Genomic DNA, 17,182 nt, shown 5'->3' with positions numbered 1-17,182 from the left:
AAATTTCTCTTCAGAAAGCACTTCACAGAAAATGTTAAATCATATCACAAATTTCTTATTCTCAGGGTTTTGCAATGGCGTAACATTTGTTATGTTGACCGTAAGACCTGTGGTTTTTCCAATGATTCTTGTTTCCAATAAATATCGTTTTGTAAACTTCCTACCTACCTACATCTACCTTGACCTCATTCAAAATAGTAAAGCTTGATTTACAAAAAGACACAATTTGAAAGGTGATATGTGTACAAGCAATGTGAAGAATGTAATTAAGAAAGCTGAGGGGATATATTTCAAAACAAAATATCAAAAAGATTCTGGCTTCACACTAGGATCATAACTCATTTTTTAACTACAACTCAATTATCATGCTGATGCAAATCCTACCTGTCAGTAACTGTCCCCAGAAAACTTAAACCAGAGATAGATTGAACAATATCATAGACTTCATGCTGGAACCTATACTGTGCAAACATGTCTTCTCCTCATACATTTGATGAATAAACTCTTTAGCACTTAGACAAGATTCAATACACACAGGTAAGCATTTCCAACGCAAAATACACTGTACATAAAGTTAGTCAACCCTCCATTTTATTTTTTAATCCCGCTCTCATGAATACTATATCATTCTCAAACACAAAGCTTTGCCAGTTAACATTGACATACAAGATTCTTATCGGACCTGACAGCACAGATGTGGTCAAGCTGATTCCCCCTGTGGAACAGTCCAGGATCAGACAGCATAATCTCAGAACATCAGGTTCAACATTTAAAACAGAAATGAGGAGGAATTCTCTCTCAGATGGTAATGAATCTATAAAATTCTTTACTGCAGAGGATTATCGAGGCTGGGTCATTATGTATATTCAAGATTGAGACAGACAGATTTTTAATCAATAAGGTAACTAAGCGTTATGGGAAAAGGTAGGAAAGTGGAGCTGAGGATGATCAGATCAGCCACGATCTCATTGGAAGATGGTAGATTGAATGGCTTATTTCTGCTCCTATGTCTCATAGTCACGTATGCACTGTGGTTAACTTGAATATTATTGAGAGGGTGAATCATCCAAAATATGTAGAACTCGCACTTAGGAAGCTGACAAGACAGATATAAAAAAGGATATTTCAAATAATACAAAGATGAAGAATTAAAGATGATGTCAGATAAAAGTTCTTGAATAGATGAAAAGAGATAATATGTCCTTTTCTGTTCTGATACTGATTGACCTGTTGCATCTTGCTAATGTTCTATTTTTACTTCAGAATTGGAGTATTTACTTTTCCTCTCTATAAAATGACTAATAAATGTTTTTTTGTTGAATCCTGATGGTTTATTGAAAAATCACTGTCTAAGATACAGATTCACCTGAGAGGTACCTAGAATTTTATCCTCTTCTAAACTAAATTCATACATATGACGTAACTTACAGAATTTTTCAAACAGTCATCATCCACATCAAAATTTGACGTATCTGTGGGACTGCTAACTTCAGGGATATAAGGTGCTTCACAATTTCTGATGTTGTCCCAATCAATGCCGCTGAAGAATGGGTGTTTCTTAAAGTCTTCAATTCCATTTTGACCCAGCCGGTGCTCCCTGCTACAGATCAGCCTCCGGATAAGGTCTTTAGCATTTTCAGAAACATCAGTGATTTGCACTGGGAACTGAAATCGCTCCTGGTTGTGGGAGAGTTAAATACAGAAATTAATTACATGCTTAGAAACAAGAGGCTTCCAGGTATTATTCATTAAAGCATCAGAAATTACCAGAGTTAAATCATCACTGACATTGCCCTTGATACAGATATGACATTTTTTTGAACTGGTTCTTAGGTTTTAGGGAAATCCTGGGGAAGTGATAACAATCCAGTTGTGAGGCACAGGTCTACTAGCTTGAGGGTGTTGTCCTTGCTCATGAAGCTGCTGCTGTTTGGTGTTTGTGTCCTTGGTTCATCTTGTAGGGCAGTCAGTATTGCTTTGTGGTTAAATCTGCAACTTTCTAATCTGCAGACACTGTTGCAGAATTACTAGAAATTTGAAAGATGATCACCAATATATCCACTGTCCTTGTCGGCATCTCTTTTAACTCGCTAAGTGAAGATCATCAGATCTTGGGAATCTGTTAACTTCCAGTCCCACTAATTTCTCCAATATGACTTTTTTTTATTAATAGCAATTTATTTCAGCCCCAAACTCTCACTAAACCCTTGGAACTTAACCGTTTGAGGGAGTATCGTGTACCTTCCTCTGTGGAGACATAGACAAAGTACATTTTTTTCTATTTCCAATTATAAATTCTTTAATGGACCCACATTTATCTTTGCTAATCTTTCCTTTTTTATGCACCTACAGAAGCTTTCGCAATCTATTTTATTTTTTGCTATTTTCCATTCACATTTAATTCTCCCTTTCTTTACAAACATTTTGAACCTCCTTTACTGATTTCTAAAATTGGCTAAATTCTCAGGCTTACAATTTTTTTTGGCAACTGTATAAGTCTCCTCCTGCGATCTAATGATACCGTTAACTTCCCCTTTAGCCATGGCTCTTTTACTGTTCCCTTTCAGTATTTGAGCCTTAATGCAAGTCATGTTTTTTGAGAGTTAAGTCTTTAAATACTGGCCAATGCCTATCCACCATCAAACCTTTAAATGTACCTCATTAATCCCCACAGTCAACTTCCTCTTCAAACCTTCAAAATTGCTCCTGCTTAGATTTAAGCCATTACAGTTGCACAGTGGCTCAGTGGTTAGCACTGCTGCCTCACAGAATCAGAGACTCAGATTTGATTCCGGTGCTGGGTGACTATCTGTGTGGAGTTTGCACAGTGTTCCCTGTGCGGGTTTCTGCTGTGTTTCCTCCAGTTTCCTCCCACAGTCCAATGATGTGCAGGTTAGCTGGAAAGGTCATGCTAAATTGCCCCATAGTGTTCCAGGATGTGCAGGCTTGTTGGATTAGCCATGGTACATGTGGGGGGTGTGTGTGTGTGTGTGTGTGTGTGTGCGTGTGTGTGTGTGCGTGTGTGTATAATGGATCTGGGTGGGACGCTCTTCAGATGGTAGGTGCAGCATCAATGAGCTGAATACCCACTTTCTGCTTCATATTTTATCAACTTAATGGACAATTCTATCAAACTATGTTCACTATTTCATAAAGGTTCTTTTACAACTACATTATTAATTAGTGTTCCTTCATTGTCTTTGTCCAGGTCTGGCAGAGTGAAGAGAAAGCAGAATTAATATTTCAGAGTTAACACTTCTTCAGAACTGTCCCAGTTGGTTCCTCAACATTCAAAACTATCTCAAATGTATTCCAGGAAATTTTCCTCCACAGCACTGGTGCTCATTAGATTTACCAAGTTTATATGCAGACTGAACTTATCCACGATTACTACTTATGTAACTCTAATTTCATGATTTATGTTAGGTATTAAAGTATCACCACTGTTTGGTGATTATAAACCACTCCTATTCCTGTTGCCTCTTGCCATTTTCTTCATTCAATTTCTAATCAAAACAATTATTTAAAAAATGTCTAATTAGATGATCTGACCATAATATTGATGGCTTCACCTGCTACTTTCCTTGCAGATTTTATTTTTTCTTTTATGGGATGTGGGGTTCACTGGCTGCGCCAGCATCTACTTCATATCCTGAATCACTTTACAGAAGGTGATGGTGACTGCCTTCTTGAACAGTGCAGTTCATTGAGTAGGTATGTCCACTATACTATTAGGAAGGGTAAAAGGAGGTTGCAACAAATCACTGGGTGACCACAAACATTTCAACAGTGCCATGCTAGGTGTAATGGTATGAAATGCTAAAGTTTTTATTTGATGCATTTCACAATCAGAATTTCTACCTTATGGTACAAAAGAAGATTGGTGTTAATTCCCTCTCCACCAAAACATATAAATTTCCATTGTGTCTCCAAATTCAGAACTGAAATGCCAGTCAAGTAAGCCTGTTTGATAAGCCTGTTCCTTCACTGAATTTATGAAGTGTTTTGAGAAGGAAGAAACTTAAAACAGCAGACAACATTTTACACATAATTTCCCATCCTTGTCAAGTAACAGTTTTTAAAGAGATAGGTGCAGATCATTTAGCAGAACGCTTCTTTCCTAATAAAACAACACATCTTAGGTTACTAAGGAACCTTAGTGGATCCAATCATGTCTAGAGTTATCTGACAAGGGAAAGCATATAAAAAAACAGGTTAGAGGGGGGCTAGATAAAGGACACTCACTTTGTGGTTCATAATTTTTCCATAGGTTTCTACTAAAGATTCTGCATAAAAAGGTGTTTCTCCAAAAAGCATTTCATACATGCAGACACCAAGTGACCACCAGTCACACTCTGGCCCATATTTCCCTTTGCCATCTTCCATGGCTTGCAGGATTTCAGGAGAAATGTAGTCGGGTGTTCCAACTGCAACAGAAGACTGGACCTGCATCACAGAAATAAATGTTAAATTTCTTGCAATCACGCTAAAGCTAAGCCTAAAGCCCAAACAACAACCAAGTCTCAATTCAGACTTTCTTTTAAAAAGTGTTTTTTAAGACATTTTCCCATGTTTCTGGAGAGGATATTGAATACGAGTCTTCATCAAGTGCTAATGATTTTATGCAAATACACGAGCAACTTCTGATGAGCCAGTTGAGGAAAGTTCATTGACTTATCATGTTAATTCTACTTCTCTGCCACAAAAAATTAGGAGCAGGGATAAGCTGCTTGGTCCCTCAAGACATTTGATAAGATCATAGCTGACCACTGTCTTAAATGGGCGACCCATTATTAAACACCAAGCCCAAGTTCCTGAATTCTTCACAGGAATGAAGGAACTTTCACTTCGGGATTACATCTGTTTGATTCAAGGCACCCATTACAATCCTACCATCCAGGAGATACAAGCCCATTAAGTCCAACCGTCCCTCACAAGACAGTCCAGGTATTAGTCTAGTAAGCCTCTGAACTGCTTTCAACACAATTACATTCTTCCTCAGATATGGAGACCAATATTATGCACAGTACTTCAGATACTGTCTTACCGATACCCTATAAAACTGAAAAAAGCCTGCATATCTTTGTATTCAACTCATTTACAACAAACCATAACATTCTATTAGCTTTTCTTATCATTTGTTGCACCTGCATACTAATCTTTTTGGTGATTCCTTTAGGCCTCCACTTAAATCTTTGCAATTTCTCACCATTTAAGTAAAATGTTTTTTTTACTCTGTAATGGACAATTTCACATTTTTTCCACACTATACTCCATTTTCCAGGTCTTTTCCCACTCAACTTATTCCTTTGTAGCTTCCTCATTTGTACTCTCACAGTCTGAACTATCTTGCGTCATCTGCAAATTTAGCATTTACACCTTTGGCCCTTTCACTGATTCAATCATATAAATTGTAAGAAGGTGAGGACTAAAACTGATCATTGTGGCACACCATCTTACTAAACAGAAAATGAAACATTTATGCCTACTTTCTGTTTCCTGTCTTTCTTCTGACCAATCTTCTATCCATGACGATATATTAGCCCTGACAACATAAGTTTTTATTTTCCAAAATAACTTTTCATGTGGCATCTCATCAAATCGTCTCACTGGTGAGCACTGCTGCCTCACAGACCTGGGTTTGATTCCAGCCTCGGGCGACTGTGTGAAATTTGTGCATTCTCTCCATGTTTGTGTGGGTTCCTCTAGGTGCTCCAGTTTCCTCCCACATATGCAGGTTAGGTGGATTGACAATAGTGGGCAGGATGCCCATAGTGTCCAGGGATGTGCAGGCTAGGTGGATTAGCCATGGGATATGCAGGATTACAGGAATAGGGTTGGGTGGGCGGCTGTTGGGTTGAAATGCTGGTTGGAGGGTCAGTGTGAACTCCACAGACCAAATGGTCTGCTTCCACACTGTTGGGATTCTATGATCCTATGAAATGCCTTTTGAAAATTTAAGAAGTGTATGCCCACCAGTTTCCTTTTATCCAGAACACATTATATCCTTAAAGAATTCCAACAAATTGGATCAACATGACTACCCTTTTCTTAAAATTTTGTTGACTCCGTTTGATTACATCAAGCTTTTCTTAGTGCTGTTATGACTCCATTAATACTAGCTTCTAACATCTTTCCAATGACAGATGTTGATCTAACTAACCTAGAGTGTCCTTTTTGCAAATAAAGTTATCTATTGTTCAATATAATAGGTCTATTTATGCAAAAAAGTTAAGAAGTTTTGCAGCATTAAAATCAATATCTAATAAGCCACTTTTTCTATTCCCCCCAGATAAAGCTCATCATGACCTGGGAATTGTCAGCTTGCTGGTCTGAATATTTGCTCAGTACCATTTCCTTCGTGCTTGTTACTTTCTTGGGTTCATCCTTCCCTTCCACTCCCTGATTTACAGATATTTCTGAGATGTTACTTGTACCTTCTACAGTGGAAACCAATGCAAAACAGCTATTTAACTTATAACTTAGCTGTAATCTCCTTATTTTCCGCCACTCACTAGACCCACTTTCTGTATACTCCATGTTCACTTTAACTAATTCTTTTCCTTTTCAAACATTTATAGAAGCTCTTGCTATCTATCTTTATATTTCTAATTAGCTTTCTCTTATTAATCTTTTAGCCAATCTTCACTTATTTTTGATATTCTGTCTAATGTTTTGATGTGCCACCCATCTTTGTACAATACATTTTCCTTTACTAATTGCTAATTAGAAATGGTATAACGGCTGCAGAAAGGAAGTTTGAGGGGGATCTGCCTTTGGAGGTAGTATGGGCTGAAGTCAGAAATAGGAAAGATGCAGTCACCTTGTTGGATGTTTACTATAGGCCTCCCAATAGCAGCAGAGATGTGGAGAAACAGATTGGGAAACAGATTTTGGAAAGGTGCAGAAGCCACAGGGTTGTAGTCATGGGCGACTTCAACTTCCCAAATATTGATTGGAAGCTCTTTAGATCAAGTAGATTGGATGGGGCGGTGTTTGTGCAGTGTGTCCAGGACACACTGCATAAACTCAGTATGTAGATTGTCAACCAGAGGGGAGGCCATATTGGATTTGGTACTCGGTAATGAACCGGGACAAATGATGGGCTTGTTAGTGGGTGAACATTTTGGTGATGGTGACCACAATTCTGTGACTTTCACCTTGGTTATGGAGAGAGATAGGTGCGCACAACAGGGTAGATTTTACAATTGGGGGAAGGGAAATTACGATGCTGTAAGACAGGATTTGAGGAGCATACGTTGGGAGCATAGTCTGTCAGGGAAGGATGTGGAGGAAATGTGGAACTTTTGCAAGGAACAGATACGACGTGTCCTTGATACGTATGTACCTATCAGGCAGGAAAGAAATGGTCGTGTGAGGGAGCCTTGGTTGACGAGGGAGGTTGAATGTCTAGTAAAGAGGAAGAAGGAGGCTTACATAAGGTTGAGGAAACAGGGTTCAGACAGAGCAGTGGAGGGATACAGGATAGCCAGAAGGGACCTGAAGAAAGGGATTAGGAGAGCTAAGAGACGGCATGAAAAATCCTTGGCGGATAGGATCAAGGATAACCCCAAGGCATTTTATGTGTATGTGAGAAACATGAGAATGATGAGAACGAGGGTAGGTCCGATCAAGGACAGTAGTGGGAGATTGTGTATTGAGTCGGAAGAGATAGGAGAGGTCTTGAATGAGTACTTTTCTTCAGTATTTACGAACGAGAGGAACCGTATTGCTGAAGAGGAGAGTGTGAAACGGACTGGTAAGCTAGAAGAGATACTTGTTAGGAAGGAAGATGTGTTGGACATTTTGAACAACTTGAGGATAGACAAGTCCCCCGGGCCTGATGGGATATATCCTAGGATTATGTGGGAAGCAAGAGAGGAAATTGCAGTACCGCTGGCAATGATCTTTTCGTCTTCACTGTCAACGGGGGTGGTACCAGGGGACTGGAGAGTAGCGAATGTTGTGCCCCTGTTCAAAAAAGGGAATAGGGATAACCCTGGGAATTACAGGCCAGTTAGTCTTACTTCTGTGGTAGGCAAAGTAATGGAAAGGGTACTGTGGGATAGGATTTATGAGTATCTGGAAAGACACTGCTTGATTAGGGACAGCCAGCACGGATTTGTGAAGGGTAGGTCTTGCCTTACAAGTCTTATTGAATTCTTTGAGGAGGTGACCAAGCATGTGGATGAGGGTAGAGCAGTGGATGTAGTGTACATGGATTTTAGTAAGGCATTTGACAAGGTTCCCCATGGTAGGCTTATGCGGAAAGTCAGGAGGCATGGGATAGAGGGAAATTTGGCCAATTGGATAGAAAACTGGCTAACCGGTCGAAGTCAGAGAGTGGTGGTAGATGGTAAATATTCAGCCTGGAGCCCAGTTACAAGTGGAGTTCCGCAGGGATCAGTTCTGGGTCCTCTGCTGTTTGTAATTTTTATTAATAACTTGGATGAGGGAGTCGAAGGGTGGGTCAGTAAATTTGCAGATGATACGAAGATTGGTGGAGTTGTGGACAGTGAGGAGGGCTGTTGTCGGCTGCAAAGGGACTTAGATATGATGCAGAGCTGGGCTGAGGAGTGGCAGATGGAACCCTTGCCAAGTGTGAGGTTGTCCATTTTGGAAGAACAAGTAAGAATGTGGAATACAGGGTTAACGGTAGGGTTCTCCATCAGGTGGAGGAACAGAGGGATCTTGGGGTCTATGCACATAGATCTTTGAAAGTTGCCACTCAGGTGGATAGAGCTTGTAAGAAGGCCTATGGTGTATTAGCGTTCATTAGCAGAGGGATTGAGTTCAAGAGTCGTGAAGTGATGTTGCAGCTGTACAGGACTTTGGTTAGGCCACATTTGGAGTACTGTGTGCAGTTCTGGTCGCCTCACTTTAGGAAAGATGTGGAAGCTTTGGAGATTTACCAGGATGTTGCCTGGAATGGAGAATAGGTCGTACGAGGATAGGTTGAGAGTTCTCGGCCTTTTCTCGTTGGAACATCGAAGGATGAGGGGTGACTTGATAGAGGTTTATAAGATGATCAGAGGAATAGATAGAGTAGACAGTCAGAAACTTTTTCCCTGGGTACAACAGAGTGTTACAAGGGGACATAAATTTAAGGTGAAGGGTGGAAGGTATAGGGGAGATGTCAGGGGTGGGTTCTTTACCCAGAGAGTGGTGGGGGCATGGAATGCGCTGCCCGTGGGAGTGGTAGAGTCAGAATCATTGGCGACCTTTAAGCGGCAATTGGATAGGTATATGGATGGGTGCTTAATCTAGGATAGATGTTCGGCACAACATCGTGGGTCGAAGGGCCTGTTCTGTGCTGTATTGTTCTATGTTCTATGTTCTTTACGTTTGATACTACCATGCATTGCAGAATTTTCTAACTTGTTGGAATATGTCTATTTTCCCTTAAAATAAGTATCCCTTTATCCCTAATGACGACCGCCTAATCTAGTTTGCCCTTCACAGTTGTTACAGAATCAGCTAAGTTTGCCAATAGCGTTTCTTTTCATTGTGTCATTTACAGCCCAAATTCTAAACACTAACCCCAACAACCATCTTTCTAGATGGAATTCACTATTATTTAGAAACAACAACAAGATGCTTCATCACATAGTACCATCTAATGATTATATCTAAGATTTATAATGTCAATAAGTTGCATATGTTACTCATACTCCAAGTAGACACACTGCCCAAAAGAGAAAAAATAGGGAAAGAGGAAAAACTAAAAAGGAAAGGCATAGGAAAATATCATAAGTAAAAGGCAGTTCCTTTTTATTCACTCATGGAATTTGGGTATCACTGGCTTGGCCAGTATTTATTGCCCATCCCTCATTGCCCTTAAGAAGGTAGGGGTGGTGAGTTGCCTTTTTGAACCGTTGCAGTCCACTTGCTCTAGCTGACCCACAATGCCATAATATTAGGGAAGGTGTTCTAGGATTTAGACCCAGCAACAGTAAAGGAACGCCACTTGGAGGGGAACTTGCAGGTGAGGGTATTCCCACATATCTGCCACCCTTGTACTTCTAGATGGTGGTGGTCATAGTTTGGAAGGTGCTGTTGAAGGGGTCTTTCTGAATCTCTGCAATGCATCACAGTGATGGCACGGTGGCTCAGTGGTTAGCACTGCTGCCTCACAGCAACAGGGTTTCAGGTTCAATTCCCGCCTCAGGTGACTGTCTGTGTGGAGTTTGTACATTCTCCCTGTATCTGCCTGGGTTTTCTGCGGGTGCTCTGGTGAATTGGCCATGATAAACTGCTCATAGTATTAGGTGCATTAGTCAGAGGGAAATGGGTCTGGCTGAGTTACTCGTCCGAGGGTCGGTGGGGACTGGTTGGGCCGAAGGGCCTGTTTCCACACAGTAGGGAATCTAATCTAATCTAAATGGGACACACTGCTGCTACTGAGCATTAATGGTAGAGGGAGAGAATGATTGTGAATATGGTGTCAAGTCAAACATGCTGCTTTGTCCTGGATGCCATCAAGCTTCTGTTGTTGATACTGCACTCATTCACATATTCCATCACAGTCCTTACTTCTGCCTTGTAAATGGTGAATATGCTTTAGGGAGTCAGGAAGTGCCCTAGTTACTACAGAATGCCTACCCTCTGACTTGTCATTGTGTTCATTAGGCTAATCCAGCTCAGTTTCTGGTCAATGGTAACCTCCAAGATATTGATAACAGAGGATTCAACAAGGGCAATGGTTAGATTCTCTCTTCTTAGAGATGTTCATTGCCCGCCATTTGTGTGGCATGGATGTTACTGCCATTTGTCAGGTCAAGCTTGACATTGTCCAGAACATAGGTATGCTGGTGTCAATAGATTCAAAACATGAGCAATGACTGTTTTTAAAATTCATTCATGTGATGAGGGTGTCACTGGCTAGGCTGCATTTATTGCCAATCTTTAATTGCCCGGAGGGTATTTAAGAGTCAACCACACTGTCGTGGATCTGGAGTCACATGTAAGCCAGGCCAGGTAAGGAAGGCAGTTTCTTTCCCTAAAGGACATTGATGAATGACAGAGACAGCCAGACCTACTGAGTTTCACCAGCAATGTCTGTTTTTCTGTTGGCTTTTGTCCAGGTCTTGCTGCATTTGGGCATGGACTGCTTCAGTATGAGAAAAATAGCAAATATCCCGTCTTCTGACAATTAAGATGGAAAGAAGGCCATTGATGGTTGGGCCTAGGTCGATAGTCTGAGGAACTATCAGAGATATCCTGTAGCTGAGATGACCGATCTCCAACATACACAAACATTTTCCTCTGTACCAGGTCAGACTTCAACCAGCAGAGTTTTCTCCCCGATTCCTAATGACTCAAGCTTTGCTAGTTAAGATATGAATCTGAGTATTTCCACATCAACTGCAGTTAACAAGTAACTTGATATAATAAACACTGAAGAAACTCAGCAGGTCTGGCAGCATCAATGGAGAGAGAAACAGAGTTAACATACAAGTCTTTTCTTCAGTAACAGGATGGCTTGTCTTTGTAATAGTTGAAAATGTCACATGGTTGAAGGTTTCAATCTTTCAAGCTAGAAAGGATCCTCTTGTGGCATAGTGGTAGTGGCCCTATCCCTGGACTGCGAGGACCAGGTTCAAGTCCCATCTGCTCCAGAGATGTGTAATAACATTTCTGAACTAGTTGATTAGAAAAGTAGATGAAATTTTTAAAAAAATGTACAAATCTATGATAAGAAATCTATCTTTTGTAGCAGAATAGCTCATACAGGGCTTACAAAGATTATAAGGTCTTATAAATCAGACTCAAAACATGAACTCTATCTCTTTCTCCCTCTCTCCATAGATGCTACCTGACTTGCTGAGGTTCTCCAGCATCTTCTGTTTTTACTGCAGATCTCCAGCATTTGTTGGTATTTTGCATTTACTGACTGAGCTTGTTGAGTCCTCCAGGAAATAGTTACGAGATCAGGTCTGAGGCATGGATCCAATAAGGTGGAAAAACATACACAGAAACACAGGAAAAGACCAGGCCATTCAGTCCGTCAAGCCTGCCCTGCCATTCAATGTGATCATGGCTGTGGTAACATCACAAAGGTCCATAACTCTTAAGTAAAAAGAATTCTCCTCATTTCTGACACAGTCCTGCAGATGCAGATTATCAGGTGCTGGTGAACTGTCAGTTTTTAACGCGATTAATTTCTCTAGTACCTTTTTTTTTGACCAATAATGATTTTATTTAATTTTTCCTTCTCACGAGATCCTTGGTTCTGTAACAATTCCAGGAAGGTAAAGCCAAATGTGTTTCAATACTGCAATTTCTTTGCTCCCAGTGCAATGTTCCCCCATTTATAACTAGACACCTACATTACTCTTAACTAATCTTTTCCTCTTCACGTATTTTGGAAGGTTTTACCGTCAATTTTGATGCTCCATGCAAGTATAATGGAGCTCCCTTTTCTTCCTCTTGATGAATCTTTTTGTTGTCTTTTGCTGAATTTTTAAATGCTCCCAGTCCTCAGGCTTGTTGCTTTTCCTGGCAATTTTATATGTATCCTTATTGTATCTAATTCTATCTCTAATTTATTTTGGTCACCATGGTTGAGCCACCTTTCCTATTTTATTTTTGCATCATATAGAAATAATTGTTGCTTAATGAATACATATGTTGCTAAAGTATTAGTCATTGCCTTTCCACTATAAGCCCGATCCATCATTGCAAACCAGGGCCCATACCCTTGTAGTTCCCTTCATTTAGATTCAGATTTAACTTCTTCACACTCAATCTTTATGATCAATTCTGTAATTTTATGGTCTCTCTTCCTCAACAGACACCGCACAACCAGATTGTTAATTAAGTATTTCACACTGCGCAGTATCCAGTCTAGGACAGCCTGTCTCTAACTGCTTCCTCAACATGTTAGTCTGAAAAACACCATCATGTATACACTCCAGGAATTCCTCTGCCACAGTATTATTGCTAGTCTGGTTTATCCAATCAATTGAAATCACCCATTATGGCTACAACCTTATTACATGTGTCTCTAATCTGTTTCATGTGTTTCCTTACATCTCCGCTGTTGTTTAGGGGTGTAAAGGTAGCCCCTATGATTGTTTTCAGAGTCTTGGTCTTTTTTATTTCGACTCACAGAGATTCCACATCATGATATTCCACACAAATATCCTTCCTCACTATTGTGTTGAATTATCTGTACTAACAATGCTACCTGACCTCCTTTCCCTATTTGTCTGTCCTTTCTAAATTGAAAAGCCCTGGATGCTCAGTTCCCATTCTTGGTCGAGAAAAAAAATCTTCGAGGAGAAAGTGAGGACTGCAGCTGCTGGAGATCAGAACTGAAAATGTGTTGCTGGAAAAGTGCAGCAGGTCAGGCAGCATCCAAGGAACAGGAGATTTGACGTTTCGGGCATAAGCCCTTCTTCAGGAATCATTCAGTTTCCTGAAGAAGGGCTTATGCCCGAAACGTCGAATCTCCTGTTCCTTGGATGCTGCCTGACTTGCTGCGCTTTTGCAGCAACACATTTTCAGCTCCCATTCTTGGTCACCCTGCAGCCATATCTCTGTCATTATAACTATATCATATCCATGTATATGTATTTTGTGCTGTCAATTCATCTACCTAGGTGGTAAAGTCTCAGTCTTGGGTATATTACTGAAGGAAGCTTGGTAACGTACAAGGTCAAATTCAAATTGTATCAATATGTTCTGCTGAATCTCCTCCAATATCATTACACGTAGAAAATATCATTTGCTCTACAAATCCGTCAAAAGTGAGAGGAAAGTGCTATTCCTACAAAGATCAGTACGTCGCTGTGAAATATGCCAACATACCATTTGCCACTCAACTTAGGCATTGGATTCACTGAGAGAAGAGGAAAATCCAGCAACAATATGCACTTTGAGCAGAAATAACTCAGCAGACATTAAGCAAAGTTGTCTCAAACCCAGCAGATACATGCAACTTTGTGCTCAGGAAATATCTTGTGGGAATTAAAGTGCATGCTTAATTTTAATATTTAAAAATAACATTTCTCTTTCACTGCTAAACTGCAGCAAGTTAACTACCACACAGTAAATACTGGTGCTTGTCCTAAGAAAATTAATGTTTGCATGTGCTACTGAAGCTTTGATAAGCTCTGCAATTTATGTCAATGGGATAAGCATGAAGTATCTCTAGCTGCACACAAACCACAATATACAGATGTGATGTTTACTCAAAAATATTAGAAAAAAATACCATGAAAGGTTCATGGGGAATTTAGTAAGGAATTAATTATATGAACAGTGTATGGCAGACATGTGTTTCAGGTATAATGCAGCTGGGTCAGTACAGCACTGCTGATAAGGAGGCATGTCCATGTGCAACAGTGAATGAGCATCGGTGAAGGAAATGAGAATTGTAAGTTTGCATGCAATGGTACACCTTAGGCAAAGATCTGAAGTACCAGCAAAGTATAATGTATTTATGTAAGGCCAATGTCTTTCAGCACTTCTGTCTGTCTGCACCAGTGGTATAATACTGGTTTTAACCTGAATGGCCATATTGTCATTCTGGTAAAATTATTGTGGTAAAGAATGGTGTGAGTGAGACATTTATCCTGGTAAACATGTGTAAGGCAAAGAGAATGAGGTGTTTATCCTGGTAAACATGTGTACGGCAAAGAGAATGAGGTGTTTATCCTGGTAAATAGATGTGTGCGAGTCTGGTGTTTATCCTGGTAAATGACCTGGTGAGTGAGGGTTAGGGTTATGGTTCATCTTGGTAAAGGATCGTAAGACTGGGGTGTTATCCTGGTGAAGTGCATTGAGTGAAGTGTCTATCCTGGTGAAGGACATTATGGAGGTGTTTATCTGGATAAAGGGATGTGTGGAGAAGGTGTTTATCCTGGTAAAGGGTCATGAGTGAGGTGTTTAATCTTGAAGAAGATCTGTGTGGAAGAGTTTAACCTGATAAAGGGTCATGGATGAGGTATATATCCTGGTAAAGGGCTGTATGGAGAAGGTATATATCCTGGTAAAGTGTTATGTGAGTAAGGTGTATACCCTGGAAAAGGGCTGTGAGACTAAGGAGTATACCCTGGAAAAGGTCTGTGTGAGTGAGGTGTATATCCTAATAAAGGGGTGTGAGAGTGAGGTGTATATCCTGATAAAGGGCTGTGAGAGTGAGGCACTTATCCTGGTAAAGGGCTGTGTGAGTGAGGTGTATATCTTGGTAAAGGGCTGTGTGAGTGAGGTGTATATTCTGGTAAAGGGCTGTGTGAGTGAGGTGTATATCCTAGTAAAGGGCTGTGTGAGTGAGGTGTATATCCTGGTAAAGGGCTGTGTGAGTGAGGTGTATATCCTGGTAAAGGGCTGTGAGAGTGAGGTGTATATCTTGGTAAAGGGCTGTGTGAGTGAGGTATATATCCTGGTAAAGGGGTGTGTGAGCGAGGTGTATACCCTGGTAAAGGGCTGTGAGAGTGAGGTGTATATCCTGGTAAAGGGCTGTGTGAGTGAGGTGTATATTCTGGTAAAGGGCTGTGTGAGTGAGGTGTATATCCTGGTAAAGGCCTGTGTGAGTGAGGCACTTATCCTGGTAAAGGGCTGTGTGAGTGAGGTGTATATCTTGGTAAAGGGCTGTGTGAGTGAGGTGTATATTCTGGTAAAGGGCTGTGTGAGTGAGGTGTATATCCTAGTAAAGGGCTGTGTGAGTGAGGTGTATATCCTGGTAAAGGGCTGTGTGAGTGAGGTGTATATCCTGGTAAAGGGCTGTGTGAGTGAGGTGTATATCTTGGTAAAGGGCTGTGAGAGTGAGGTGTATATCCTGGTAAAGGGCTGTGTGAGTGAGGTGTATATCCTGGTAAAGGCCTGTGTGAGTGAGGCACTTATCCTGGTAAAAGGCTGTGTGAGTGAGGTGTATATCCTCGTAAAGGGCTGTGTAGAGAAGGTGTATCTCCGGTAAAGGGCTGTGAGAGTGACGTGTATATCTTGGTAAAGGGCTGTGTGAGTGAGGCACTTATCCTGGTAAAGGGCTGTGTGAGTGAGGTGTATATCCTGGTAAAGGGCTGTGTGAGTGAGGAGTATATCCTGGTAAAGGGCTGTGAGAGTGAGGTGTATATTCTGATAAAGGGCTGTGTGAGTGAAGCGCTTATCCTGGTAAAGGGCTGTGTGAGTGAGGTATATAATCCTGGTAAAGGACTGTGTGAGTGAGGTGTATATCCTGGTAAAGGACTGTGTGAGTGAGGTGTATATTCTGATAAAGGACTGTGAGAGTGAGGTGTATATCCTGGTAAAGGGCTGTGTGAGTGAGGTGTATATCCTGGTAAAGGACTGTGTGAGTGAGGTGTATATCCTGGTAAAGGGCTGTGTGAGTGAAGCGCTTATCTTGGTAAAGGGCTGTGAAAGTGAGGTGTATATCCTGGTAAAGGGACATGGTGGAGTGCATACCCTGGTAAAGAGCAGTATGGGCAAGATTTATATCCTGTTAGAGGGCACATGGGGAAGGTGTTTATCCTGGTAAAGGGATATTTAGTTTTGGTTAACTGCGATTTTGGAATATTTCTGTCTCGTGTCGGCATAGTGCTGCTGGCATGGCACAGCGTGACCCCCAGTGTGCAAAATCGAGGGCTTGAGCGTGAGACACACACGTGCTGCCTGCCTGAGTTACCTGATCCTTGCTGAGTAGAGAAATCGTTCGCTGGAATGAAAAAGGTACCTGTCATCAATATATCACAAAGATAAGTACAGAAAGGATGGGCATTTGGCTCATCTACTTCAATCTGCCAATAGAAGCCCCATTGCTGTCATCAGGTTTACAGTTAAAAAATGATAAAATAAAATTTATTTTTATGCATGCATGCACTTAGATATAACATTTATTTAACTGAACGGACTAGAACCTCAAATTTAACAGAAAATCTGAGAGCACCGTTGAATGTAGTACCAGGCTAAAGCAATAGCCGGGCAGGTATTTTGGAAAACAGGGATTGTATTCTCATAATACCCAGGTCGCTATCTCTTTTGAAATGATGCTTCGAGTGGAGGTGAGACACACTAATTTACAGTCCAGTGAACAGGAGAATCTTTACAGATGTTATGACTGAGGGATTGCCATGGGTAAGGTGCAGAGACAACATTTACTTTGCAACCAAAACACGCAAATCAACTAGGATGAAAGAATATTGGGAAATAGTTTATTGTCAGCATTCATGTCTATCATCTT

At 40.8% G+C, this 17,182-nt stretch overlaps 1 protein-coding gene across 3 annotated transcripts in view; it reads right to left on the bottom strand.

The window, feature by feature from the left end:
- Positions 1-17,182, bottom strand: part of LOC132830661 (serine/threonine-protein kinase MRCK alpha-like) — a 565,530-nt gene that overhangs the window by 183,247 nt on the left and 365,101 nt on the right. For all 3 annotated transcript variants that reach the window (XM_060848487.1, XM_060848489.1, XM_060848488.1), the window contains exons 7-8: positions 4,246-4,446; positions 1,429-1,677 (exon numbers count right to left, since the gene is read on the bottom strand). In XM_060848487.1, coding sequence (XP_060704470.1) covers positions 1,429-1,677; positions 4,246-4,446 — 450 coding nt within the window. The remainder of the gene's footprint in view (positions 1-1,428; positions 1,678-4,245; positions 4,447-17,182) is intronic.

Source organism: Hemiscyllium ocellatum, chromosome 3 (assembly GCF_020745735.1).
Source record: "Hemiscyllium ocellatum isolate sHemOce1 chromosome 3, sHemOce1.pat.X.cur, whole genome shotgun sequence".
In the NCBI taxonomy this organism is placed as follows: Eukaryota; Metazoa; Chordata; class Chondrichthyes; order Orectolobiformes; family Hemiscylliidae; genus Hemiscyllium; species Hemiscyllium ocellatum.
This window is presented reverse-complemented; position numbering and strand designations above follow the sequence as displayed.